General features: G+C 45.2%; 1 protein-coding gene and 1 non-coding gene across 3 annotated transcripts in view; both read left to right on the forward strand.

Annotated features, from left to right (window-relative positions):
* POLR3A (RNA polymerase III subunit A) overlaps nt 1-14,064 on the forward strand; it is a 98,755-nt gene extending 84,691 nt beyond the window's left edge. For both annotated transcript variants that reach the window (XM_075534563.1, XM_075534564.1), the window contains 7 exons: nt 772-865; nt 1,047-1,139; nt 4,124-4,288; nt 4,696-4,860; nt 5,098-5,229; nt 7,494-7,626; nt 9,338-14,064. In XM_075534563.1, coding sequence (XP_075390678.1) covers nt 772-865; nt 1,047-1,139; nt 4,124-4,288; nt 4,696-4,860; nt 5,098-5,229; nt 7,494-7,626; nt 9,338-9,486 — 931 coding nt within the window. In that variant the 3' untranslated portion in view covers nt 9,487-14,064. The remainder of the gene's footprint in view (nt 1-771; nt 866-1,046; nt 1,140-4,123; nt 4,289-4,695; nt 4,861-5,097; nt 5,230-7,493; nt 7,627-9,337) is intronic.
* Nucleotides 14,065-14,437: 373 nt separating this feature from the next.
* On the forward strand, nt 14,438-14,600 carry LOC142430159 (U1 spliceosomal RNA). Its single transcript, XR_012780622.1, has one exon. It is a non-coding gene; the product is annotated as a U1 spliceosomal RNA (small nuclear RNA).
* The last annotated feature ends 13,080 nt before the right edge of the window (nt 14,601-27,680 follow it).

The following is a 27,680-nucleotide window of genomic DNA, read 5'->3' on the forward strand; positions in this document are numbered from 1 at the left end:
AATTACTGGAGGCTTGACTTTTCCCAAGGCCTTTGTACGGAAGGATTTTCTCTTTCGGTGTTGAAGTGAGCAAGTCTTAATGAGCTCAGAGTGAAGCCCTGCCACACAGTAAATGTGGTTATTTTTACTTTAAGTACAGCTAGGCCTCCCTTACTGACTGTGTCATTATCTGACGGTTGACAGTTATTATAATAGCCGGAAGTCTGTTGTCCTTCGCGTGTTGACAGCGCGCATGTGGCAGTAACAGGCCTGCAAAGCGACAGCAGTGCTGGCTGTGGTGGTGGAGGCAGCAGCCCTGGTGACACCGTGGGTATGAGTTGGGCTGCTGCCCTCAGGAACAGCGGTTTGAAACCATGAGTCCTTCCAAGGGAGAGAGACAAAAGTCACAACCTCAGAAATTCCCAGGGTTATTTCCTCCCTGGACTGTGGACTAGTAGGGTCACTGTGAGTCAGTATCAACTCCGTGGCAGTGAGTTTTTTCAAATGATGGTTCAGGTTATAGGTCAGCTTGGCTGGGCAATGGCTCTCAGCGGTTTGTCAGTTAGATAATGATAGAATTTGGCAGTTATGTAATGGTGTACCCGGCAATTGTTTATTGTTGTAGTCATCCTCCAATTTTTGCACAACATTGATTTTCATATAAAGACCTACTATTTGGGACCTGTTTGTGTTGATACAAAAGGAGTGGATACAGTGTTCGTATTTAGCAAGGCAGTGGTCTTCACACTGGTTAATTTTGAGGCTGTAATGCTTTTTCTCGCTGTCTCTTAGCACTCCAATTATCACAGCCCAGCTGGACAAAGATGATGACGCTGATTATGCTCGCCTCGTGAAAGGGAGAATTGAGAAAACCCTTTTGGGAGAGGTAACAAGAAATCTCTGTTGATAACAAGAAACTAGGACAACAGCTTACAGGGAAATCAGACAGCCAATTGCATCTGATTTACCAGTTAGTCATGTTCTACCTCTCCTGGCCCTTAAAGCGATTTTAAAAGGGGTGCTTTTAGGCAAGGGGGAACTCACGTTCTGATCTTTTGACACTGCAGATTTCCGAGTATATCGAAGAAGTGTTTCTTCCTGATGATTGCTTTATTCTGGTCAAGCTCTCCCTGGAACGGATTAGACTTCTGAGACTGGAAGTGAGTCATTAGTAAATGTGTCCTGGAAGTCACCCTCTCTTGGTCCCAAGATAGGTGCTGACAAACTGTGGGAAGAGCAAGGGAGATGCCTTGGTAAAGGGTCTTGTTGGATTTCTGTTCCGTGTGATTCTATTGTGCCTTCCCAGTTTCCCTTCATAAACCTTGTCCTGACACTGTCTTGCCTTCTTAAGACCCAGAGGAAATTAGTTGAGATTTGATGCACAATACCAAGTCACAGTGACATAATTTCGGTATGGACCACAGAGCAAGACAATGTCAGACTCACTGTATAGTTCCCAGCACCAAATAATGCCTTGCTGGGCTAGGACATACAAGGGGACACCCCAGAAAGCCCAGAGCTACCCCCACCCCAAAGCTATGTATTTAAATTGTTTTACAAAACAACCTTATCATCTTTAAAGTACTCTCCATTACACTTAATACATTTGTCAAATCTGTGATTCCATTCATGGAAACATTTTTCAAGCTCATCTGTTTGGTTGGCTGACGGTACCTCTCTCGTTTTTTTCTTCACCTCTTCTAAGTCGTCAAATCCCTGTCTTCATGCCCTTCTTCATTCACAGAAACAAAAATAAGTCTCACAGAGCGAGGTTGGGTGAGTCGTACGTGGGGCAAGAGAGGCATGCTGATTTTTGCCCCAAACTGGCGTACTGAGATGACTGTGGGAGAAGATGCATTGTTGTGGTGGCAAAAGCAGTCCCCCTTCTGCCACAAATCAGGTTTTTTTGCATCCCACACTGTTACGCAGTCTTTTCAGAACCTCTAAATGGAAAGCTTGATTTAGAGTCTGACCTGGTAGAACAAACTCCAAATGCACTATGAATTGATATTTTCATTCATTTGGGAAGTTGGTTATGTCCAGAAGGAGGTTTGTCATCAATCAGCATTTCACCTTTTCTGAAACAAGTAAACCATTCCTACACTTGCATTTTCCCCATAGCACTGTCCTTGTAAACTGTGTTCATCATCACAAGTTTCTGTGCCATTTTTTCTGAGCAGAAAGCAAAATTTCATAGCGCATGTGTTCTCTTAAATTGGCCATCCCAAAAAACAAGGTTTACCAAAAGATTCACTGCGACCAAGGGACCCTTAGCAGGAGATGCCCCTTGGCGCTCGCCTGGGGTGAAGAGTGCGTCCTATGAGAGCCCTGCTCTTCCCAGCACGCCTCCGATTGGGGGGCGGTGCCCTCTCATGTGCAGGTGGCTAGGTTGGCCTGGCTTCTTATACTGGTTGTATGGGGAAGTAACAGTTGAAAGATAATCAGCCATTCTCATAAATAGATCTAACCCCTCGGGTAGTTAAATCTTTTATTGTTGTGGTCTGCTGTCAAGTCAACTTCAACTAATGACCCCTGGCATGACAGAACGAAACACCACCGTCCTACATTATCCCCATTATCACTTATGGATCAGATGGTTGTCGTTCATAGCATTTGCTTTGGCTGACTTGGGGAATGGATTACTAGATACTTCTTCATAAACTGCCTCAGGCTGGAAGTTCTGCTGAAATATAGCCAGCGTCGTAGCAGCATGCAATCCACTAGAGACACATAGGTGGTAGCTGTGCATGAGGTCTGCTGGCGGAAGTAAAATCTAGGTATCTGGCCTGGAAGGGAGCCGTCGGGGCAAAGTGGGTTATACACTGCCCTGCTAACCACACGGTTGGCTGCTCAAAAGCACTATTTGCTCCTTGGGAAAAAGATGAAGCTCTCCACACTCCTAAAGAGTTCCACTCTCAGAAGCCCCCAGGGGCAGTTCTACCCTATCCCATGTGGTCACTGTGAGTCGGGATTGACCTAATGACAGTGAGTTTGGGTTGGTTTTTATCCTGCATGGACTATGTCTTAAAGGCTATTCCCTCAAGTACCATATTTATTTGTTGTTCATGACGGTTGTGAAATGTAGACTGCGTATCTGTTTAGAGAGACAGCCACGACTTGTCACTGCAAGCGAACACACCCTGGCGGTGCTATAACAGACATGCCACAAGTGGCGACTTAGCAAGGTGAAATTTATTTTCTCACAGTGTAGGAGGCTACAAGTCCACATTCAGGGCACCAGTTCCAGGAGAAGACTTGCTCTCAGCTCTGAGGAAAGGCTGTTGTCTTATATTGATGAACACAGTTCGATTCACGGTAAAACTGAAGTTTTAAAATTGGCTTGGTCTCCAACCTCCAGTTTCTCAGAGCTTTCCATAGAGCGCCTGGATATTACTGTGAATTGGGTAAGGTTTGCAGCAGGATTGAATATTGCAGGCAGACGGGGCTGTTAGAAACCAAACAAAACTACTTTTTAAAAAGTACAAAGCTTAAAGCACAGAAAACGTACAAGCCCCCAGTGGTTTTGTTGGAAGAAAGGCCAGAAAGACCTTTCAGCCGTTGAAAGCCTTCTGGTGTACAGTTCTGTTCTGATAGCGAGGAGGCCACCATAAGTCAGACTATTCAAAACCGACTTTTTTGTTACATATACAGTGCGTAGATATGCATTATTGTGTCTATGGTATTACCATTTAAGGGGAGAGAAAAAAATGACCAGAAAGTCTGTTCTACAGAGAAAATCCGTTTTCTGTTCAGCAATTTGTAGACATTTTGCTTCATCTCATTGATTGCAGTCTCCCAAATGTAATACGGCTCATCCTTCACCCCTGTGCTTCTACGCCTCTTTCTTCTGAAACCTCTGAACCTCGAGTACATGGTGCCCTTTTGATCTCTAATGGCCGATGGTTTGAGGAGTGCATCCCTCGTTCGTAGATTAGTTTATTCTTTGAGTGAAAATGAAGCCCCGAGAATGCTCTCCGTGCCAGGCCTAAAGGGTGACCAAGGACCGTGTTCTAAGGAGTCCCACCAGTCCTATCTGACCATTAATTAAGCCTGGTCTTAGTGAAAACACATTGAGAAACATGGGAATCAAAGCCTCTGAGCCTGTCGGCGATATCCTGAGGTGGCCTGCCCTGGTCCCCTGCAGGTGAACGCTGAGACCGTGCGCTACTCCATCTGCACGTCCAAGCTCCGCGTGAAGCCCGGGGATGTGGCTGTGCATGGTGAGGCTGTGGTGTGTGTCACCCCCCGAGAGAACAGTAAGAGCTCCATGTACTACGTGCTGCAGTTCCTGAAGGAGGATCTTCCCAAGGTAAGTCAAACTGTGTCCTTGGGTCCCTGCCCAGCAAGTCGCCTTGAGATTTCTAAAGAGCGAGGGAGTATTTGCCTGTAGTGTGGCCGCCCAGTGCAGGGAACCCAAAGGACTCTTGTCACTGACATCGCCTCTGTAACTGAGACTGAGTGTAGTGTCCCATTTTATGTGCCGTTTCCGTGCTCCCCCATTCTAGAGGTTCCCTGTCTCCCTAAAATGGCCTGCTTATTCTATTCCCTGCATAAAACAGGCACTTTTTTTGTGTAGGATTCTACTGATAACCATCTTTGAGAAATGGAGGCTGACATTCCATGCTGTCACATGCCAAGTTCTCCTGTTCGCTGCTGTGGGTTCTCAGGCTGCTGGGAGGGAGGGGACCATTCATACTGCCACGTTTCTGGATCCAGGTGGTGGTGCAAGGCATTCCAGAGGTGTCCAGAGCTGTCATCCATATCGATGAGCAGAGTGGGAAGGAGAAGTACAAGCTTCTAGTGGAAGGCGATAACCTGCGGGCTGTTATGGCCACTCATGGGGTGAAGGGCACCCAGACCACCTCCAACAACACCTATGAGGTACCTGGCCGGGGCAGGGGCAAGGTACAGTCAGGCTGTCTCCCTTTATTGTGTTTGCAGGCCCTCAACGGGGCTCAGCACATTTCTCTGTCCCTGCTGTTGGGTCTTCCAATAAAAATGATCAGAATTGCATTTATGGCAGATGGCATCAAGTCTCCTTCAAACATACCAGGCAGAAGAGGAGTCGAAGCAGCGCCCTCAGAGTGGCTGCTTTTACTTATCTCTAGTTCTTGGCAGGTGGAGAAAACCCTGGGCATTGAGGCGGCCCGCACCACAATCATCAATGAGATCCAGTACACGATGGTCAACCACGGCATGAGCATTGACAGGAGACATGTGATGCTGCTCTCTGACCTGATGACCTACAAGGTACACAAGGCTGCAGAGAGTTGAAGGCCTGTGCAGAGTATAGTGTTGGTACTGATCTTCTCTGAGTAAATAAGATGACACGGGTATCCAAAAGCCAAAGCCCAGTATTTGGACTGGATGTTCTAGTAAAATCTCAGAATAAAAAATGCAAGTTTGTGTGTGGTGGCTGGCTGGCCCAGCTGTCAGAAAGAATAATATCTTTTTTTTTAATCCTAACCCTAAAAGAATAATATCATAAAGGCTTGTTTTAAAGCATTGTAGCCATCTCAGTGAGGTGATGGTAAGTCCACATGAAAAAACACACTAGCCTGCGTGATCCATCAGAAAAGGGATAGTACTAGAACTTAGTACAGTACAGAAGGCTACTGATGACAGGGAAAGCCCAAAATCGATTTGCAGGGTCCCCACTTGGCTTATGCCTCTGGTGAATTCCCTCTATCCATTGACCAGACATATGTGCTGCAGTTAATGCAGATGTAGGTCAAAATTGAGCACCGTATCATTTGTTACCCCTTTTGACCCATTTGAAATTTGTTCCAGTTTTTGTTTTCTGTTATCTTTTAAACTGAGTTTTCCCTGTTTTGTTATTGTTGGGTTTTATGTTTTGGGGTTGTTGTTTGTTTGTTTGTTTGTTTTTTTTTGCTTTTTAGTTTTGAATGTTTTTCTTTATATGAATTCCAGGGTTGATAAATCTATAAAACAGAACATATTCCTGTAGTATGGATTAATAGTTTATTGGGGCAGAAGAGGCTGGGGAGAATTCGGGAGCTAATATGAAATAAAAAGTCTTATACAAGTAAAAAGTATAGGAAAGAAGAGAATGTTCTAAAATTTATTGAAGTGGTGATTACACAACTCTAATATGTTTAAACTATTGAATTGTATGATATTTGAATTATAAGTCAACATTTTTTTAATAAAAATTAAAAAAAAAATAACTACAACCTTATGACACACTATCACATCTAGTTTTAACCAACTGAGGAGGGAAGCGGGTTTATATTTTTCTTTGTTATACATTTTATCTAAAGCAAAACTACATAGAGGGCCACCCCTTTTGAAATGCGCCGTAGAGCAAGCGCACGTGGCACAGGAGGACTGCCTCCGAGGGCTGTGCTTGCTCCATGTTTACAGAGGTAAACGTCCAGACCCGTGGAAAGCCTGTAGAACCACTGGCCATTTGAGTGCCCGCCTTTCCTTCAGCAGCTTGTGCTTAAATACTGTACTATCACTGCTTCTTTTTTAAAAAAAAATTTTTTTTAATTATTGGGGACTCTTAACAGCTTTTATCACAATCCATTGTTCTCACTACTAAGACAGACCTGTTGCCATGCATCAATTCTGACTTGTAACAACTTGTGCTCCTTGGGGATTTTGAGTCTGTAAATACTTGTGGTATCAGAAAGCTTCATTTGAGTCCTGAGATGTGGCTGGTAGATTTGAACTGCCGACCTTGCAGCTAGCAGCCCAACACCTAACTCCCTATTCCATCAAAGCTCCTTGAGCATTAACTAGCCATTGCCAAAAGCCCAGGATGCTGCTTTGTTGTGTATTCCCGTGTTCTCATTCATCACAGTTCTTTAGCCATTTCCAGGTAGAGTAAGCACTTGGGATATGCAATGGGGAGCTGAGATTGGGTCAGTTGGTTATTTCCACCTGTCCCCCCCCAAAAAATGTGCTGCCTACAGGACTGCCAAAGGGGAACAGCTTTTTCTCTGTGTCCATTCAGAAGCCTGTGCTATACTGTAGAACATTTAGAAACTAGGTGAGGAGATGGGACCTACACCCTACAATTTCTTTCTTTACTGTAATTGACAGTACATAGTGTACATGCAGTTTTTGTCCTGGTTTTAAAAAATTTAACACTAAATATTTTCTATACTAGAGTTTTTGTAAAATATTTTAATGATGGTACAATATTCCTTTGAAAGCAAATTCTTATATTTACTTAACCCCTTTCCTACCTTGAGGCATTTATATTTATTAGTCCTTAGTTCTTGAACCCTAATGAACCTCTTCAGAAGTACTCTGCTTTTGTTAATCCTTAACTCTAATTTTCCTTCAAATTCACATACTGTCTCTGTTTCTTAATTCGACATCTCAGTTGCCCGAGTTCAGTGCCCATGTTGTCAGGGACCCAGAGCTGCGGCCGATGGCTGTTAGCTCCTTTCCCTGCGGGGGTGCCTGTGTTTGATGTAGTCTGTGGAGGGAAGTGTGCAGAGGTGGCTGCTGTTGAGCTCTCTGCCCCTGCTTTCACGGTGCAGGGTGAAGTGCTGGGAATCACGAGGTTCGGCCTGGCAAAGATGAAGGAGAGCGTGCTGATGCTGGCATCCTTTGAGAAGACGGCCGACCACCTCTTCGACGCTGCCTACTTTGGACAGAAGGACTCTGTGTGTGGTAGGTTCTGCCTCGCAAGGAGACTCAGTGAGAGCTTCTGCTGTTGACCGTGCGGGCAAATGGAGCCGCCAGCCATGAACTGGAATCCGTCGTTCTTCTGTCTTCAAAGTCTCACCAGAGAGCCATGTCTGTCAGAGGCTTCTCTCTGTCGGCACAATTGCACGGGGTCCTAGAAGAAAAAATCCACCCTGAACATCTAAGACTTTTCCTAACTTTTAAAATTGTAGTTCTCCCCACTGACCCCATGGCCATGGTTTTATGTGCAAGTGCCTAAGGGCGGGCAGAGACAGTAGTCCGTGGGTCTGCAGCCCCGGCCTTCAACGACAGGCAGCAAGCAGTGTGTCTTCCCTCGGCACACATTCTGTCCCCGCCAGGCTGTGCTGGCCTCTCTTAGATATTGTCTCTAGGGCCGCAAGGGAGAGAAGCATGAGGAGGCATGACCGCGGAAGTGTCTGCTGCCTTCCAAAGCTGTATTGACTGCAGGGCTTTTACTCAGGCCATTCTGACCTTGTAGCCCCAAAGTGGTGGTTAGCCAGGAGCTGGGAAGGTAGATAAACTGCCCACCTAAGACAGGCCCAAAGCTGAGATTCAGTGCCCGGAGGCCATTCTCCCGCTAAAGCTTCCCTAGGGGCCATTTCCTGTCTCACCTCTCAGTCAGGTATGGATTTGCTAAAGAAGGGATGGTCAGTGAGGACCTTCGACTATATGCTAGTCTTTAAACTTGCCTTTCCCCTTTCATAAGGGATCCAAGAAAGAGAAATGGCAAAGTTCTTTGGGGTCAAATGAGTGAAAGGGAAGAAAAAGGAGAGGACAATTGGGTTTGGAGAAAAGGTGAGGTGGGTGAAGGACAAAGCTAAAGGACCAGCGAGTAAGGCACAGCTGCCAGGAAACCCTGTGCCTTTGGAGCGCCTCCCTGACTTTGACCACCCGCAACTGAGGAACCGAACAGTAACTCAGTGCTGTCACCATTGCGCATTGATTCTTAGTTCTGTTATTGGTGTGTGATAGCGCAGAGCCAAGAACATAGTAGGCACTTAGTAGGTACAGAATAAACGGCCTGGCATGTGGATCTTAGAGAAACTGAGATGTAGCCAGAATCTATCCCTGCCCCCGCCTATCTTTAACTCCACAGCAGTGGTGGAATTTCAGCTTCCCAGGAATAGTGCCTGTAGGGTGTTTGTGTGAAGCTTAGCCCCGAGTACAGCTAACAGCTTCCCGTTCGTTTCCAATGTGCCGGGTTTCTGCACACTGCTGTCCACGTTTCTGAAAACCAGACCCAAACCAAAAAAACCGACAACCACAACCAAATTCGGTGTCATTGTGTCTTTTCAACTCAGGCCCTACATTAAGGAAAACTCTGGACGGCAGCCTCGGGCTTCCCAGGAATCCTCATTCAGTCCTGTAACTGTCTGAGTTTAGTGTATTCCGAGGTGGGTCTTACCAAGTGCGCGCATGGAAGAGGAGAACTGGCCGAGCTCTCTGCAGCTACTTGGCCATGAGCAGGCGCTGTGCCTTCCCTGAGGCTCTGTCAGCTCCCCTGGGCCTCAGTGCACAACCACCCCTGTTGTAGAGACTGAGGGCCCAGTGACTTGCCCACGTGGAGCTGTTTGATGCGAGAGAAGCTGGTGCTCCAACTCCTTTGAAACCACCACCCCCCCCCCCGCCCCCCGTATCCCAGACTTGCTCTAATCACTGTTGTGGTTGTTTCCAGGAGTGTCTGAATGCATCATCATGGGGATCCCAATGAACATCGGAACTGGACTCTTCAAATTGCTTCACATGGCTGACAGGGACCCAGACCCTCCCAAGAGGCCCTTAATCTTCGACACAAACGAATTCCACATTCCTCTTGTCACATAGAGACTGTAACTCTTCCTGGGCGCCTTGTCCTGTCTTGAATCAAGCTTGGGATCGAGTGTGCCCCTGGGATCGAGTCACTGGTGCCCCGGCCTGTGCCAGCAGTCAGAGGAGGCACCTGGAGTTCCCAGGGCAGGGCCTCGTCTGATGCAAGGACCTTGACCACCCCATGCTGTTTGGGAGAACAATGTGTATGTCTCTAGGTTTACACCGAGTTGGCACCCTCACCCACGCTGACTCCCTGGGCTTGTGAGGAGGCTCCAGCCAAGCGTCACTACCAATCCCCACCTCAATCCACTCCATGTATTGCCACCCAGGTACCATCACAGCTAGCCCCAAGCAGCTTTTAGTGTGTTTGCTAGATCTCTGCGTCTCTTATAAGCTGGAGTTCCCAGGCAGTAGACCCATGTTATTATTTATAAGCTCAGTTTGAGGGGCTTGGTGTTTTTGTCATCGTGGCTTTATATCTGAAACAACAACACCAGCATTGGCGTGTCATTGGAAAAACGTTACACAAAAGGAACTGTCTGGTGTTGGTAACTGAGCCAAGCCTGTTGTGAGACCCAGGAGGCTCTGAAACATCCTGTTTGTGTGCCATGACTCCCCATGGACTGGCTCTATGTGTATTCATAGTCATACCTATTCTGCACAACATGCAGAAACCTCGGTGGAGAGTGGGGCACGTGTTAAGATGAGGGCCAGTTTCCTAGGAATCTCCTGGGTCAGGAATGACACAAGTCTAGGTACCTGACCCACCTGCTGCTAGATCCACCTCCCTCCTGGTGCAGTATACCTCCTGGTGTGCTTCCAGAGTGTACACAGGGCGATGCAGAACCGGGACCTCAAAACATACCCGGGTGTAGGCGAGTGCCAGCACTAAGGGGCCACCCAGACAGGAAGGGTGGAACCTGGGCGATCAGTGGGAGGAAGGAGCAGCGGTGCCCAGTGGTAACAGCGGCTTCCTCGAAGGATAAGTCCGTGAGGAGAACGCACTCCTCGGGACTGTGAAGAAGAAACAGCGAGGCAGCGCAGGAAGCCGCTGCTTGCTCAGCTTCTGCAGAATACCTGTGCTGCCAGGGAGGCTTGCTCAGGTGGTGGTTGTCTCTTGTCTTTGAAGAGAAGGGTGTTGCTGGTGGAGAGAATGTGCTCTTTGTTCTCAGTTTGCTTCATTGGGGTTGCTCTGGGGCCAGGGAGAAGAAATGGTGATAGTCAGAGATCCTTTCCCCACAGGGCAGGTTCTGTGGGTCCATCAGTCAGCCTTTTCCTGCCCAGAGCCCAGCAACATTGTTCTGGTGCTTCCCTGCTGGGTTCTAGGAATACTCACATGGCTTTATTGGGAGTGACATGATCATTAAAGTTGCAGATTTCAACCCGGCTTTCTTGTTCCATGCCCCTAAGAATGTCTCCTTCTGAAGGGACACAGCCGCCTTACCTAACTTTGTCACCCACTGGAAGAAACATTACCTGAAGCCCAAGAGTTTATTTGTGAGCAAGAGGGTTTGGGAGATTAAAGAGATGGCATGGATGATTCCAGGGACGGAAAAGCAGGGGAGGCCCCCAAATTCAAGCAGTTTTCCATTCCTTAGGTTTACATTTGTATACGCCGCCTATCACTGCTAGAGGACTAAGTACAACCATTGGCTCTTGGATCTGCCTTAAAACGATTGCTTTCTCTTCCACACTGACAGCATTCTGAATTCTGGACATAACTAGAAATCCTATTAAACATTGTGTCGGTGTTGTTTGGCCCACCGGTCCCCCTGGGCCCATGATGTTGTCTGTGAATTTCTCTCAGGGCCTCAGTGGCATGAAAAGCCATTCATCTGGGTGTTCCACACTGCCACGCACCCCTCATGTCTTTGAACTGAGTAGACCTGGTTTACGTTGAAAGACTGAATCCTCTTGATGGTGTTTGCTTACTTGAGACTTCACCTGCAGAACTCCACATCACTGACTTTATGAAAACTTGCCTGGGAAGTGAGAACGGGTTGGAAGGGGGCACCAGCACCCACTGTGTGTGACGCGTACTTGGAATGGAGAAGGAAATCCTGACAGCCGTGTGTTGCTGTGACAGTGAAGACAGTGGGAGCCACAGACCCATGGATGGGTGTGCGGAGTGAATGTGGCAGTTGGCACCTGTGATCGAGATGAGTGATGAGTTACATTTGGGTTTCACAGTCTGTGGTTATGTCACTAGTAAAGAACCCTGTCCTGTGAGCTGTGGTCCTTTGTGTTGCACTGTCAGTCCTGCCAGGACCCCGACATGGGCACCTGGGGCGGTCAGCCTTGCTCTGTTCCCCAAGCTCGTGAATGGGCATTGTGTCTTCTTCCTAATTCAGTCATCTGTTCTGGCCCAGCATTTACTTTGATATGGGTACAAACTCACACCAGACAGGAAGATAATCTCGAGAATCTGCAATCAAAGGTTGCTTTCTGGGCCTATTTGGAAGAAATGAGAATACATTTAGAAACTAGTTCTCATCCGTGACTACATGCTGATTTCTGGCTTGCGATCTGTCTGCTTCTTTGGCCCATTCATATCTTTTCTATAAAAGGATTAAAATGGCTGTTCGACTCAGTTACAACCCCCTGCTTTGCTTCGTACTTGGGGATTGGGAGAGAGAAACCCTGAGGTCTATGAGTACTCACATTGATTCATGTCTGATTGAACTTGGCACTATATACCAGTAATTACTTTTCTTGCAAATTCTCAGCAGATCTCTTATTTTTCTACTAAAAGTCCAAAGAGGGAAAACTAGTTATACATAAAACTCTAGCAAAGTAATCCTTACAGGTTGTGGACCAGGTGATTGGAATGTGCATAGATGCTTCCCATGCTGTAAGTCCAAGGCCACCCGCAATGATTACTTAGAAATCAAAAGAAAACGATTACTCCCAGTGATGGAGCTAAGTCAAACCCAGCTGGAAGCAATCCCATGTCTCCTAGACTCATGCATGGGAAGGACCTGCAGGTTAGGAGTGGGTGTCTGTTCTAATCATTCTTTCATCATACAGCAAATGCCCCCTCCTCCCCCAAAAATCAACAGGTAGTCAGGTACTCCGATATTAAAGCATCGAAAATAATTAAGGAGTGGAACAGGAATTCAGGGTTACACTTGACACAGATGTATCTGTCACAGTTCAAGGTTTGGGGAACTTGCCCTCGTGGGTAGACGTGACACATCAAGGCTCCACCTGATTGCCTCAAGCATGCGTAGCCTTCTGGTTGCCATCCATCCTTGCGGAGGCTTTAGGACCTTTGTACCTGGAATGCTATCTAAACAGGCCATAGGCCTACGGGCACAGAAAGGATAGGGGCATTCTCCCCACCTGCAATATCCAGGAGAAGTGTTTAAATCCAAGAATATTCCTAAGTTGCCTTGTGCCAGGTCCTGCAAGGAGGGGGAGCGCAACCCCAGCCCTGTCAAGGTAGTGGTCACCTTGTGTTAGAAGAGTGGGTTCTCTGCTCAGAGTCAACTCCCCTCCCCCCACATACAAACACCCCTTTTCACTCCAGTAACCTCAGACATAGGATTCTCCTTGGCTCACTTTACTTGTTCTTAAAATATCGATATTTATAGTCCCTGATTGAAGGTCATTGAGAGGTTTAAATATTAGTATACATATAAAGGTCTTAGTCTGACACATAGTATACATTCATTAAAGGTGATCGTTATTGGTTTTAACTGAAAAGCATTACATATTTCTAGCTAAAAATGTATTCCCTGACCTGTTTTAATTCTCCCAGATGGAGCTGATGGTGATCTGGGGGTCAGGTTTCAGAAGACATAACCCCTGTTCCTACTCTGCACAATCACTGGTTCCTGGCAAGTGCTTTAAACTTTGGGGAAAGGGCAGACTGGGCAGTTGTATTGTTGGGGTTCTCAGCATCTTTATATGGTTAATGTGGTCTTTTTTAGGCTTGTGGGTGGCAAGATTGGAATGACAGAGGTAGACAGATTGTTATAGTGATAAGAATACATATGTATTTAGCTAAGTAGATTTATTATATTCCATGAGTTTTAACCTTTTTTTTCTCTTCTTAACAGAAATTCCCATTTAAAAGTCATTAGTAAAGACTGTGGTCACTGGGTTGCCTCTAGGGATAAGAACTAGGTGATGGAAGGAGAGCGGAGAGGCAGGAGGGTGACTTCTTTTTCATACTGTGGTTTTTGGGTCTGTCATATTTGGCACTTAGCATTTAAGTTAGATCACATATCCTTAGTAGGCTGTTAAGATGCCCCTGCACATTGGAAAATGGCACTGTCAAAGCTGACCTACTGTGTCCGGGGCCCACTACCAAGTACTAGGTGCATAGTGAGCAAAATTGCCCTATTCCCTTTCCTTGTGGAATTAGTCTAGGTAGCACTATCCAATGGATATATACAAATCACACGAGTAATATTCCAACATAATGCTCTGAAAAGTATTAATGAAATGTACCAAGTGTTAAAGTTTTTATGTGTGTGTGTTAACAGTTTCAAGTGCTAACTAACCAAATATAGCTAAAATAAGTTGGGGAGGTTTAGGGAACTTGCCCTTATAGGTAGAATTGACACATTAAATCTCAGTTCACGGAAACCCCATGATTGCCAAAGTAAAGTTGTGTTCCATAGGGTTTTCAATGGTGGGGTGTTCCCCAGATGCAGATTACCAGGCCTACAGATCCGCAGAGTGGGCACAAACATCTACCCTGTGGCTTAGAAGCTGAGAAAGCTAACCATTTGTACCACCCAGGGACTCCCATGTGTGGCCAGTGGCTACAATGTTCATGTGAGTGGAAGAGAAAGTAAACGTGTTACCATAAACTATTGGGAGCCCAGGAGGAGTGGCAACAATGATAAGGAAGAAAGGGGAAACCTGCAAAGACCCTCTGGAGAGGACTCTTTCTGGCTGGGTTCTCTAGAGAAGCCAAACCAGTGAAATAGAGATTTTCATCAAGAAAATGACTCACTTACTTACCTGGCAGGGGAGAGACCATGATCACGAAGGTGGTTTTCCCAGGGCGAGGCTCATCCATTGCACTCTGGATATGCTGACCCCTGCGATTTTCCCAAATGTGGGAAGCTTAACTGCCTACCTAACTTGTAGCGGGGACGGCGTTCATGCGCTCCTCTTGCTTAGAAAAGAAAATGACGCACACAGTGTAGCAGCATGCCTGGTACCACACTGGGTCCCGTGTTAACCTGGGGCTTTCACCTGACTTGAGTAGCTGAGGACTGATGAACCCAGGATCCGCAGGAAGAGGGTAGGCCTGTGGCTGCCGAGCCAGATGAATCCAAGTCAGCAGGTGGCTGACAACTCTCAGGGTTGGTGGCCATTGACTCAAGTTCCAGAACAGGCAAGCAAGCTTTTCCAAATTGTCCACTTATATTGGCAGCAGGTCACATCCCCAACAAACTTCTTTTCAAATGATTGTGCATAGTAGATCTCATTATGGAGGTGATTACATTGTGTAATCTTACCATAAAGCAGTACTAGGTCTTAATAGCCAAACAGGAGCCCTGGTGGCATAATGGTTATGCAGTGGGCTGATAATCACAAGGTTAACAGTTCAAATCCGCCACCAGCTCTGTAGGGGAAAGATGGGATATTCTATTCCAATAAAGAGTTTGTTGCTAAAACTCACAAGAGCAGTTCTATCCTGTTCTGTGGGGATTCTGTGGGCCAGCATCAGTTTGATGACATGGATGCTCTGTAGCTAGAGGACTCGTGTGGGAACTCCCTGAGGAGGGAAGAGCCTAGGATTTCTTCGGTGAGAGGGTGGCCAGCAGGAAACAATCCAACCCTGCTCATTTCTTTGAACCACTGTCTCAGCCATGTACAGAGTGCCACCACTTTCCCCTTTAAATCCACGTTCGGCCACTTACCATCCAAATGACTTTCCAGGAAGCACCTCTTGAGCTATAAATTGGCCAGAAACTTCCATTGCTTTTTAACTTCTCCCCAAAGCCACAGCCTGTTTGAAGGTAAGTAATCCACAGGGAATCAGGAACCTGGTGATGGAATGATTGTGAGCTGCTAAACTAAAGGTCTGTGGATTGACCCTACCTAGTTGCTCTGCAGGAGAAGACCTGTGATGGTTACAGCATGGGAAGCCCTCTGCAGAAGTTCTTTTTGACACATTGGGTCCCTAGGAGTATGGTTTGACCTTGGCACCCAAGAGCAGTTTACACTAAAGAGTCCCTGAATGGGACATATAGTTAATGGTACCACAATTGGAGGTTCAAGTCCACCCCAAAGCACCTCCAAAGATCTGGCTATCTACTTCTCGAAACAAAACCAGTCATTGAAAATCCTATGTAAAGATTTAGTAAGCACCAAAATAAGTACAATGAATAAAGTAGCAAATTGCATATACAATGAACTCCATAGTCAAAAGAACTCAAGCGAAAAAGAATAAGACACATTGAGATGTTGGCTAGAAGTAGAAACTCAAATGACACAATGAAACTACAATCAACCAGCTTGGCCTGGTAAACCTACAGAAGACCACCCAACAACAGGGCTCTGTACCTACTTTTTAAACGCATCTAAAACATTCTTCTGGGGAAAAAAATTCTTCAAAATAATACATATAGGCCACAAAGCAAGCATCACTAAATTTTAACTCACAATATTGCAAAGCATCTCAGATCATATTGCCATAAAATTAGAAATCAACAATAGGAAGATCAAGGGGGTGGAAATACAGGGAACTTTAATGCCCTGCTTAAGATTGCTAGATAATAGTGTAAAATTCAGGAATTCCATGAGAAGAAAAACAACATACCCACAACCCGTGAGTTACAAGAAAAGCAGTACCCAGAGGACCACTTGTAGCAATAAACATGGACAAGAACCAAACTCAACACCTTACCCCAACCATTAGAGCAACAAAGGTGCATGACCACCAGGAGTAACAGCAAAAAAGAAATGAAACTGGAAAACCTGTAGAAAACACAAAGTTGATTCTTTGAAAGAATTAAACCGTTAAACCACTGAGAAAGTTAACAAAAAGAGGATGCAAATAAGAAATAGAATGGTGGGAAATGTCAAAACACCCCATGGAAAATTTAAAAGATAATACTTAGCAAAATTAAACTTTGTAAATTGAACAATTGTAAAGCCTAGGAAGGGCAAATTTCTAGAAAAAACTGCCTAAACTAACATGGACTGAATTAGAAAACTTGGCCAGACAATTAATACACCGTGCTATTTCAAGCCAAAAGTACCCTGTGCAACCAGCTCCTATAAAAAACATGTTGCCTTCAGGTTTACAAACTGCATAAAATAATGTACATGCAACATTTGGGCATGAAAGCACAAGAATACTTACTGTAGCTGGTAATTTTATGTTAAGTTGAAGATTTATAAATATGCAGGGCTGGAGTCCAACCTGTCCATCAGGTCACAGCTTGATGCTGTCTCATTTGGGGTGTGGTCTTCCATAAAGGACCTGGGAACTGACCCCTCTTCTCGGCCACTTTGCCTTCCTGCCTGTTGGGACTCAGCCACTGATCGTGAGAGCTGTCAGAACCCTGTCATGTATGCCACCAGTCTTGGATTCACACAACTCTGTACCCACAGGCCTGTGATCTTCCTGTGGTTTGCATCATTTCATGTAGCTGTGGGAATCTGAAGAGGGACTTCGGGACTTAAGTTGGACTGGGCAGAGATGCTTTCATGATATACAAGGTGTACCCCTCCAAAAAAAGCGGAAAAAGCTCTGGGCAGATATTTCATAGTAGGCATTGCCCAACCCCACTAGGCGAGCATCACGCAACTGACTTTACGTTCGTGCACCCAATGGTGTCACCTGGGAAGGTTCTCTCTGGTCACAGTGAATTTCTTCATAAAAGTAGTTTTGCTTGTAAAGTGCATACAGAGAAGCCTAAATACAGACATGTACAGATGTAAATATATTTATGATTATGGGGGCAATAGATTTATATGCATATATTTATAGGTTTAGTAGTAGGGTAGCAGATGGACATTGGGCCTCCTCATGCATAATCCCCCAATACAATAGCACTTCGCCCTGCTAAGCAGCCATTGCAGGATACCCATCTTCCCAACATGATCACTGAAGACAGCCGTGTGTGTAAGCGAATGTGAAGAAAGCTGATGGTGCCCGGCTATCAAAAAGATATAGCGTCTGGGGTCTTAAAGGTTTGAAGGCAAATAAGCGGCCATCTATCTCAGAAGCAGCAAAGCCCACAGAGAAGAAGCACACGGCCTAAGCGAATACAAGGTGTTGAATGGACCATGTAGCAGATACAAAGGAACAAAAACAATCATAGTGTGATCACCTTGCTCACATAATCGCTGAAGACGAAAGTGTGCATAAGCAAGTGTGGTGAAGGCTGATGGTGCCCGGCTACTGAGAGATATAGCATCTGGGGACTTAAAGGCTTGAAAGCAAACAAGCGGCCATCTAGCCCGGAAGCAACCGTGCCCACGGAAGCAGCACACCAATATAGGTGACCGTGAAGGACAGAGGAGACCAGGTCTCCAACAACAAAGGTGGGGTGGTGGTGAGAATCACATCACCGTGAAAGGGGGAGTGCGTGATGGGGACCCAATGCCCATCTGTAGACAGCTGGACACCCCCCTTCCAGAGGGGTAGTGTGGAGGAGATGGGCCACTCAGGGTTCAGTGTAGCAACAGTGAAACTCAAAACCTTCCTCTAGTTCCTGAACGCTTCCTCCCCTCCCAATCATCATGACCCCAATTCTACCTTGCCTTGCGGACCTGGTTATACCAGAGGATGTACAGCGGTGCAGTGGGGATCTGGAGGCACAGGGAATCTAGGACAGACGAACCCTTCAACACCAGCGGTGGGAGTGGCGACACAAGGAGGGAAGGGGGTGTAGAAAGGGAGAACCGATCTCGGAGATCTATGTGTAACCTCCTCTCTGGGAGATGGGCAATGGGGAGGCGGGTGAGGGGAGACGCCGGGGAGTGTAAGATAAGATATAATAATTATTTATAAACTATCAAGGGACCAGGGGTGTGATCGGGGAGGGAGAGGGATGGGGGGAAAAAAAGGGAAACCGAGCTGATTCCAGGAACCCAAGTGGAAGGTGAATTATGAGAATGACGAGTGCAACGAATGTATAAGGGTGCTTTGCTCAATTGATGTATGTACAGACTGTGATAAGAGCCTTATGAGCCCCAATAAAAAGATTTTTTTTTAAAGTAGTTTTGCTTGAACCTTAATTTTTGGGATGGCCGGTGTAAAGAACAGCGTGCAGGCGTGAGATTTTGTTTCCTGGTGTGTGTGTGTGTGTGTGTGTGTGTGTGTACGCATGCTGCAGAAACTGTTGTGATGTTGACAACAGCTTGTAAGGACAGCACTTTGAGAAACAAAATGTAAAAGTGGTTTTCTCGTTTCAGAAGAGGTGAAATATTAATGATAAACCTTGTTCAGGGTCAATTTCCTGAATGGATGAAAATGTCAACTCAGTGCACTTGGAGTTCGTTCCACCAGGTCAGACTGTCTATTTACAGCTTCTGAAAAGGTTGCCTAATGGATGTGCAACAAAAAAGGCCTGATTGGTGGCAGACGGGGACTGGTTTTGCCACCATGACAATGTACCTACTCCTGCAGCCATCTCAGTGCACTGGTTTTTGGCACAAAACCATGCTTCTCTTGCCCCATACGCCTTACTCACCTGACCACTCCGTGCAACTTCTTTTTGTTTCTGTGAATGGAGAGGGGCATAAAAGGACAGTGGTTTGAAGAAGATGTAGAAGAGGTGAAGAAAAAAGGAAGGTGCTGTCAGTCATCCAAACTGATGAGTTTGAAAAATGTTTCCAAAAATGGAACTGCAAAATTGACAAATGTATTAAATATAATGGAGAGTACTTTGAAGCTGATAAGGTTGTTTTATTTAAAAAATTGAAATACATAGCTTTGGGAGGGGAGTCCAGGGTTTTTTTGGGGGGGAGCACCCCTGTCAGGTAGCCAGTTAGGGGATTGTACCTCTTTATGCGAAGGTGCCTCTACAGGAGGTTGCTGCAGAGAATCAGGATTGCCTATAAAGGCTAAAGGCTAGAGGGCATGTGTCAATTCAGGCTCCGAGCTAGGAAGGGGCTGAACACCAGGGTGGGCCCCAATCTAGGCCAGGTGGGTTTAATTCAGCCAATGGGGTCAGCCAGTACCGTCAACCATGGCTCTCAGCAGAGGGGACTAAAAAGCCAGAATCTAAAGCCTGCCACCCTCTTCTAGCCTGGCTGGGCTGTGGCGTGCCCTAACGGAGCCTGTGTAAAACCTGAAACTCCTGTCCTTTATAAAAAAAACTTACTTGGATGACAAACTAGGCTTGAGCATGAAGTCTTTTTCATGTGAAGCCAAGGACCTAGGTATTTCTAACCTGAGAAACCCAACACCCCCTCGTGTGAGTACACGTGTATATACACACATACAGACAGGGGAATGCTTTTCGCTTCTGTTGAGAGTAATGTTTTATATATGCGCACGTATATAGTGTTTGTTAGAATGATGCATGTAGCTAACATTGCTCTCAACAGAGAAACGACAGGATTTCCCCTTAAAGATAGGAACTAGACAAGGATGATGCCCTTTATCATCACTCCTGCTGAAAAGTCTTAGAACTATAAGGCAAGAAAGGGAAATTAAAGGCATGTCAAATTCTATTTGTAGATAAAATTATATGTAGAAAGACATTTGCTGGAACTATATTAGAGATTAAATTCCGACTGAGCTTACATGGCATATGGCTGTGGATGAAAAAGGAGCCCCTGGTATAGTTGTTGCCACGGTTCGAAACCTCTAAGAGCGCCAAGGGTGAAAAGGTTGGCTTTCTATGCAAGTGAAGAGTTGCAAGCTTGGAAGCCCACAGGGGGTCAAGATGAACCAGCACTGGCTTCATGGCTGTGAGTCTGGTTTTGAGTTATAGGTGACGAAAGGAACCGTGGTGGTGTACTGGTGATGCGTTGGGCTGTAAGCAGTTTGCAATCGCCAACTGCTCTGTGGGGGGAAGATGGGGCTTTCCTGAGGGGTGGCAGCCTCGAAAACCTAGTGGGGCAGCTTTACCCTGTCTGTGTGTCAGCACGGACTGCACGGCACTGAGGTTACTGTTTGATTTTGAGCAGCGGTTCTCAGCCTGTGGTTGTGACCTCTTTGCGGGTCAAACAACCCTTTCACAAGTGTCGCCTAAATAACTTATTTCTGATGGTCTTAGGAACCGAGACACTCCGTCATAGGCAGGTCTGCTCACATGCAGATACACCCACCTACGAGGACTGGCGTGAAGGTTGTTATCCATGCTTCAAGACAAAAGTTCATTTGTTTGTAATTAGAAATAATACTTCACAATATGTAATTACATATTGTTTTTGTGATTAATCACTATGCTTTAGTTATGTTTAATTTATAACAATGAAAATACACCCTGCATATCATATATTTACATTATGATTCATAACAGTAGTAAAATTACAGTTATGAAGTAGCAACAAAAATAATGTTATGGTTGGCGGTCACCACCACATGAGGAACTGTATGAAAGGGTCGCGGCCTGAGGAAGGTGGAGAACCACCGGTGTGTCCTTGATGAGTCGTACTCGAGGTCAATAGTCATGAGCTGTCAGTCATGTCAGTAATGCTCTGACTGCCTTAGTTGGAAGGCTGTGGACAACTCTGATAAACTATTCTACATAACATAATTAGGTACTACTCATGGCTCCTATAGTTAGACCTGTAAACTTTGATGTATCGATCTGCCACCAATCATAAGTTTGTGACTGTTTAGTGTTCCATGTCAGTGTTCTACTTGTTACATTTGAGCTTAAGGTCTATTTTGTACACTAAAACAGAACTAATTGAAAGATTCAGCAAAGTGGCAAGCAAGGTAGAAGATGAACATACACAAATTAGTTGGATTCCCTTTAAGAGAACTCCGAAGAGGAATTCAGGAACCATTTACAATAACTACTGAAAAGATGGCATATGGTTCTGATGGCGTCCAATTGCTTCTGACTCACAGTTACCCCGCTGTGTACAATCGAACTGCCTGGCGGTGGGGAATTCATAAACGTCCTATTAGGGTTGAGCCTTCTTCTGGGAGCCGCTGTGTCAGTTCATCTCATTGGCGGTCGTCCTCTTTGTTGCTGACCTCCTTTATCAAGGGTGGGGTCTTTTTCCAAGGACAGGTCTCTTATAACACGTCCAGGGTACAGGAGACAAGGTGTCACCATCCTGTTTTCTAAGGAGCATTCTGGCTGAACTTCCCCCAAGATATATTTAGAAGATAAAATACTTAGGAATAAATCCCACCTAAGAAACAAAAGACTTAAAAAGTACTAATAAAAAACAAACTAGGATGCCTCTCGCGTCTCAATCTCAGAGCCTGCTACAGAACCACAGTGCCCAGATACTTGTAGCCAGGTATTTGTATGGATACATAGACCAATGGAATAAAAGTAGGTACCCACTAAGCACATCCACTACCATATATGAAAGAGATCCAACTAGAAGGTCCAGGAGAGAGTGGGAGAAAAATATGGAACAAAGTCAAAATCCTAGACCAAGCTCACTGCTCATAGAGACTGGTAGACCCCCCTGACACTATGGTCCTTCGGGTCTGGAAATGAAGTCGCCTCTCTTCCTCCATCATTAGCCAATCAACAGACAGGTCTATAAAGGGCAAATAGCACCAAGGGAGTATGCACCCTTTAGAATAATCAACCATTTGAGAATAAAGTAGCTGCATTTCTCCAAGGATGAAATTTACAAGGTGAAGGAAAGAAAGGAATGAAAACAGGGAGGGAGGGGGAATAATCGATGTCACATTGTAAATGTTGCAGTCGATGTCATTGAAATAAAATGGATATGAATTGTTGACTGGATAACTGGTTTGTAAATTACCCAATTCACAATTTTAAAATGTTTAAAAAGAAAAAGAATCTCTTGGGAAACAAACAGTAAGACAAGTTGCCCAATCATAAAGTAGGCATGCAAATGGATTTCATGAAATGTGGACATTCAAATGCATGAAAAGACGTTTGGTTTCATTAGCCGTCACAGAGATGTAAAAGCAAATAAAAAATGAGATACCATTTTGTTCCTATTAGGATGTCCGGGCTTAAAAACTAATGTAGCAAGAATGTGCGGAAAGAACACTTATTCATTATTGGTATAAATGCAAAAACAGCTCTTGTGAAAAACAGTGTGGCAGTTCTTCAAAATAATTCAAAGTAGAACTCATATGACTTAGCAATTTCACTCCTTACACTCCAAAGTCATTAACGCAGAGTCTCAGAGACTCGTTCGCCGAGCTCACTGCAGCAGCATCTACACTGGCCAAACGCGACGACCCGAGTGTTAATTAGATGAAGTTTTATACAAAAATGTGTGTGCAAAATGGAAAAGAAAGTAGATTTTTTTCATGAACATTTTGAAGCTTTGTACAAAGAATATTACTCAGAAAATTGGAGAAAGGAAGTCTTAATGCATTCTACATTTTGGATGGAGCAAGAAGACATGGTATAGAGACCAATTTTTCTTTTTAGTGGTTACCATGCGAGGGAGGGAAAGAAGGGTTAGTAATATTAATGGAAATCGAATGCATTAACAGTTGGGTCGCATTGCCGTGTTTTGTCATTGCTGTTGTACAGCTGCAAAAGTTTGAATTGGCAAAATTCAAAATACAACAACGAAAAGAGTAGCTACTAGGCTGTTTATGTATAACCAAACACCTTATCGGATTTATTTCCTTTTATGGAGGTTTAAGGTCAAGGTTTCATTAGCCATCCAATTAATTTTCCTAATAATATACTTAGTGCTTCTCTTCTACCTCCTAACTTGTTGCATAGTACCTAGGTCAGCCATCCAGGGCATAGCACATGGGATGACAAATAGAGGAAGATATAGAATATGTGCCCGATTGTTTCCATGAACATACAATGGACACAAAAACCACTTGAATATTTTAATAACCAATTTACCAAAGAAGACATTCAAGTGGCTGCCAGGCTATTGCTATGAGACTAGAACTGAATGAAAAAATAAAATAATATAAATAAAAGAAGAACTGAATGGTGACTGACTGAACATTTTGATCAAAGATTCCATAGGAGAATCCTGATCAAAAGAGGGAAAATGTAGAATTTCAGATTCTCATGGACTCTGACCATCTGGAGCTATGGAGGGGATAGGCACCTGAAACAATTGATTGCCCTGATACCTTTAAACAAACCAAAATGTCTTCTAAAGTCTTAAAAGCAAACAATAATTTAGCTTACCTAGTAGACAATGTCTGCCTTGAGCACTCTGTTCTTTTAAGAACTGTCTATATAGGAACAAGTAACAATAGCAACTGCATGAGCTTTTTGTCAAAGCCCTTTCCTTTAAAATTTTTTATAAATCATTTTATTGGGGACTCATACAGCTCTTATCACAACCCATCCATCCATCCATTGTGTCGAGCACATTTGTACATTTGTTGCCATCATCATTCTCTAAACATTCTCTTTCTACTTGAGCCCTTGGCATCAATCAGCACCTCAGTTATTTTCCTCTCCCTCCCCCACCTCTTTCCCTCCCTCATGAACCCTTGATAATTTATAATTTTTTTTTTCATGTCTTACACTGTCTTAATGTCTCCCTTCACCCACTTTTCTATTGTCCGTGCCCCAGGGAGGGGGTTATACTGTAGATCATTGTGATCCGTTCCCTCTTTTTCCTTCCCCTTCCCCTCCTGGTATCCCTACTCTCTATTGGTCCTGAGGGGTTTACCTGCTCTGGATTCCCTGTGTTTCCAGTTCCTGTCTATACCAGTGTTCATGCTCTGGTTTAGCCGGATTTGTAAGGTAGAATTGGGATCATGATAGTGGGGGAGGGGAGGAAGCATTTAGGAACTAGAGGAAAGTTGTATGTTTCATCATTGTTATACTGCACCCTGACTGGCTCATCTCCTCCCTGCGACCCTTCTGTAAAGGGATGTCCAGTTGCCTAAAGATGGGCTTTGGGTCTCCACTCCGCACCCCCCCCTTTCATAATGATATCATTTTTTTGTTCTTTGATGCCTGATACCTTATCCCATCAACACCTCGTGATCATACAGGCTGGTGTGCTTCTTCCATGTGGGCTTTGTTGCTTCTCAGCTAGATGGCCATTATTTATCTTCAAGCCTTTAAGACCCCAGGTGCTATGGCTTTTGAATGTTGAGCACCATTAGCTTCCTTCATATTTGCTTATTGATATAGTTAAAGTTTATTGTGCCATCCTGGTCGATACACATATGTGGGGTTAATTGAAGGGCAGAGGGATAAATGGCTCGGTGAGCCTCGCCTTTCAAGTTCTCGGGTCTCTTGCTTTCTGATGGTCAGACCAAGGTGCAGATGCCTTAGCCAGTTCCCTGATCAAGCTGGCAAGGCTCACTTCCTGTAAGACATCCCCTAGGAAAAGCTGCATAGACCTACCCTGATGCAGCCCTAGGTGCTGGAGCAGCCGTGTGGAGACCCCTGCCAGCGCTGAGACGCTTACACGTTCACTGACTCGGCTTTTCACCTGCAGTTGGCATCATAGCATGTGTTTTGTGAGATGGAGGAGGACTTCGTGGATTAGTGTCGGATATATGGGTTCATGTTGGACTTCTGGGTTTGGGCCGCACTGGGTCGGGATGTTTTCTTGATGCTCACTTAACCCTTATATAAAACTCTCTCTTATACATGAGTTTCTGTGGATTTGTTTCTCTAAAGTACCCAGACGAACACACTTATGCACTTGCTTTGTCTTCAGCGATCATGTTGAGAAGGTGAGCATCATGGAATGCCAGTTTAATAGAACAAAGTGTTCTCACGTTGAGGGAGTACTTGAGTAGAGGCCCAATGTCCACCTCCTGCCTTAATACTAAACTAATAAATATATGCACATAGATCTATTTCCTTACCCTCATATAGAAATATATTTATACATGTACGTGCCTATATTTAGAACTGTATAAATGCCCTTTGCCTCCTAGTTCATTCCTCTAGTTCCTTTTACTTTCCTCTTGTCCCACTATCATGTTCAGCCTTCATTTGGGTTTCAGTAATTCTTCTCGGTTACATTGCCCTTGATCAAGCCCTCCCAGGCTTCTTATACCCTCCTCGCCATCGATTTTGGATCACTTGTTCCCTTGTTCCTGGAGTTAACATCCACTTCCTTTTCCCCCTATCGCCCAGTCTCCCATGTCCCCACAAAACTGTAGGTCCCATTGTGTTCTCCTCCAGATTGTTTATCCCGCCTATCTTATCTAGAAAAATATGCAGGGATAATAATATGCACCAAAAAACAAGGCAGGGAAAAACAAAGTAACAAAAAAAGAAAACAACAAAAAAGAAAAGCCTGTAAATAGTGCAAGGTCTGTTTGTTGACCTTTAGGAGTGTTTTCCGGTCAAGTTTGATGGGGTGCCACACCCTGGCCCCAAAGTCTAGTTTTGGTATTCCCTGGGGAGTTTGTTGCTCTGTTAGCATTGCTGTTCTGTTGCACACCCTTAGTGTTTTGCCTCAGTGTGGTGGGGTCAGATCAGGCGCAATTCTCACACTGTGTCTCCAGTGTTGTCCCCTGTAGGACTATGGAGGCAGCACGTTCAAGGCCTCCAGCTGTTCCAAAAGAGAAAGATGAGGCTCTCTGTTTACACCAAGATTTGTAGTCACGGCAACCCTACATAGGGTTGCTATGAGTCAGAATCAACCTCATGGCAATAAGTTGGTGTCCCTAGTGCTTAAGCATCTCACTGCCAGCAAGTCTATGCCAACTCCGGGGACAGAGTAGAATTGACGTTGCGGTTTTCTGAGATTGTGACCTTTTTCAGGAGTGCACGTCTGACCTTGTGGTTAGCAGCCCAACACATAAGCTACTCGGCCACCCTTCAGTGCTCAGCACAGGGGCTGGTCTACAGTGAAACCAAACCAAAACAGGTGCCAGGAATCAACTCAAACTCACAGTGACCCATGGGTGTCAGAGTCCAATTGTGCTTCACGGGGTTTTCAATGCCTGCCTTTGGGATATAGCTTCAAGTGCTTACAAAATGTTGACTGAACAAGTAAGTAAATAATTGAATGAGTTTTCATTGTTAAAGTCTCTCTTAAACCCTGAGAGGCAGAGAGGAATAGAGCCTTGAAACCCAGCTGGCATGGTCAGATCCCTGCTTAGTCATGTTTGCTCTATATTTGTCATGGTTCCTCTCATTCTGGGTCAGTCTTGCTAAGAACATCCTTGTTACAGGATCTCTCTGTGAACAAGTATACATCCTAACTCTATCTTTTATTCTCACTGTTGTTGCAAAGAGCTTAAAATATAAGGCAGCCTGGCAGTGAGCACCCCGTCCCCACCTCTTTGCACTCTGCCTTCAGGTCTGCCCCCAACCCTGCCTCTTGACTTGAAAGCCAGAGCAGATGGCTCATAGCATACATTACCATGGATGGTTTCTCTAAGAGTTTCCAAATAATCACTTAAGTGTCACCATAGCAGCCTGAAGAGTTTCCATGGAGACTGCAGCAAGAAATGCCCCTATGGAAACCCCAGGGAAACTAGGAATTCATGACTAGGTGGATGGAGCTTGGGAAGGAGAAGCTGGACAAATACAGAAGTGGCACGATTTTGTGTGCTGCCACACGGAGGGACTGTGAGCACAGTCAGAGGGCCGTGTAGAAAGGCAGGCGAGCTAATGACCTCCAGAGGCCAGGTCCCAGGTGATAACTTGCACGATACGCATAGAACACGTGTGGGAGGAGAGGAAACTAGTCATTATGGTGGTCCCTGGGACAAAGGGAGGTGGAGAGAGATTTTCACTCTACATTCCCTTGTATCGTTTTTCTTTTATAGACTTATATGAATTATTTCAAAATTGAAGCTACCATGACTATTCTCAAATTTCCATGAAGTAGATACTATACTCATTATCCAAAACGTCCCCTTCAAGCCTGGAGCTAAACTCATCCCTGTGACCCAGCTTTCAGCAAAGCTGCTGTCCTTACTCACTCGCAGCAGCAGCACCGCGCCAGCCCAGACGCACACACACCCGAGTGAGGCCAGGGGTCTTTGGTGGTTCTCGGCCGCCCTTCGTGGGCACTCTCAGGGCAAGAGATGTGAATCAAAGTCCGACGTCCGCCAGTTCTGTGCCCATGGGCTAGTAGTCACCTGCTTCTTCTCACACGAGGGCGTTTTAGTGCTGGGGCCAATGGTCATGGGCGGGCTTGAGGTA

This window comes from Tenrec ecaudatus, chromosome 16, assembly GCF_050624435.1.
Source record: "Tenrec ecaudatus isolate mTenEca1 chromosome 16, mTenEca1.hap1, whole genome shotgun sequence".
Taxonomy (NCBI): domain Eukaryota; kingdom Metazoa; phylum Chordata; class Mammalia; order Afrosoricida; family Tenrecidae; genus Tenrec; species Tenrec ecaudatus.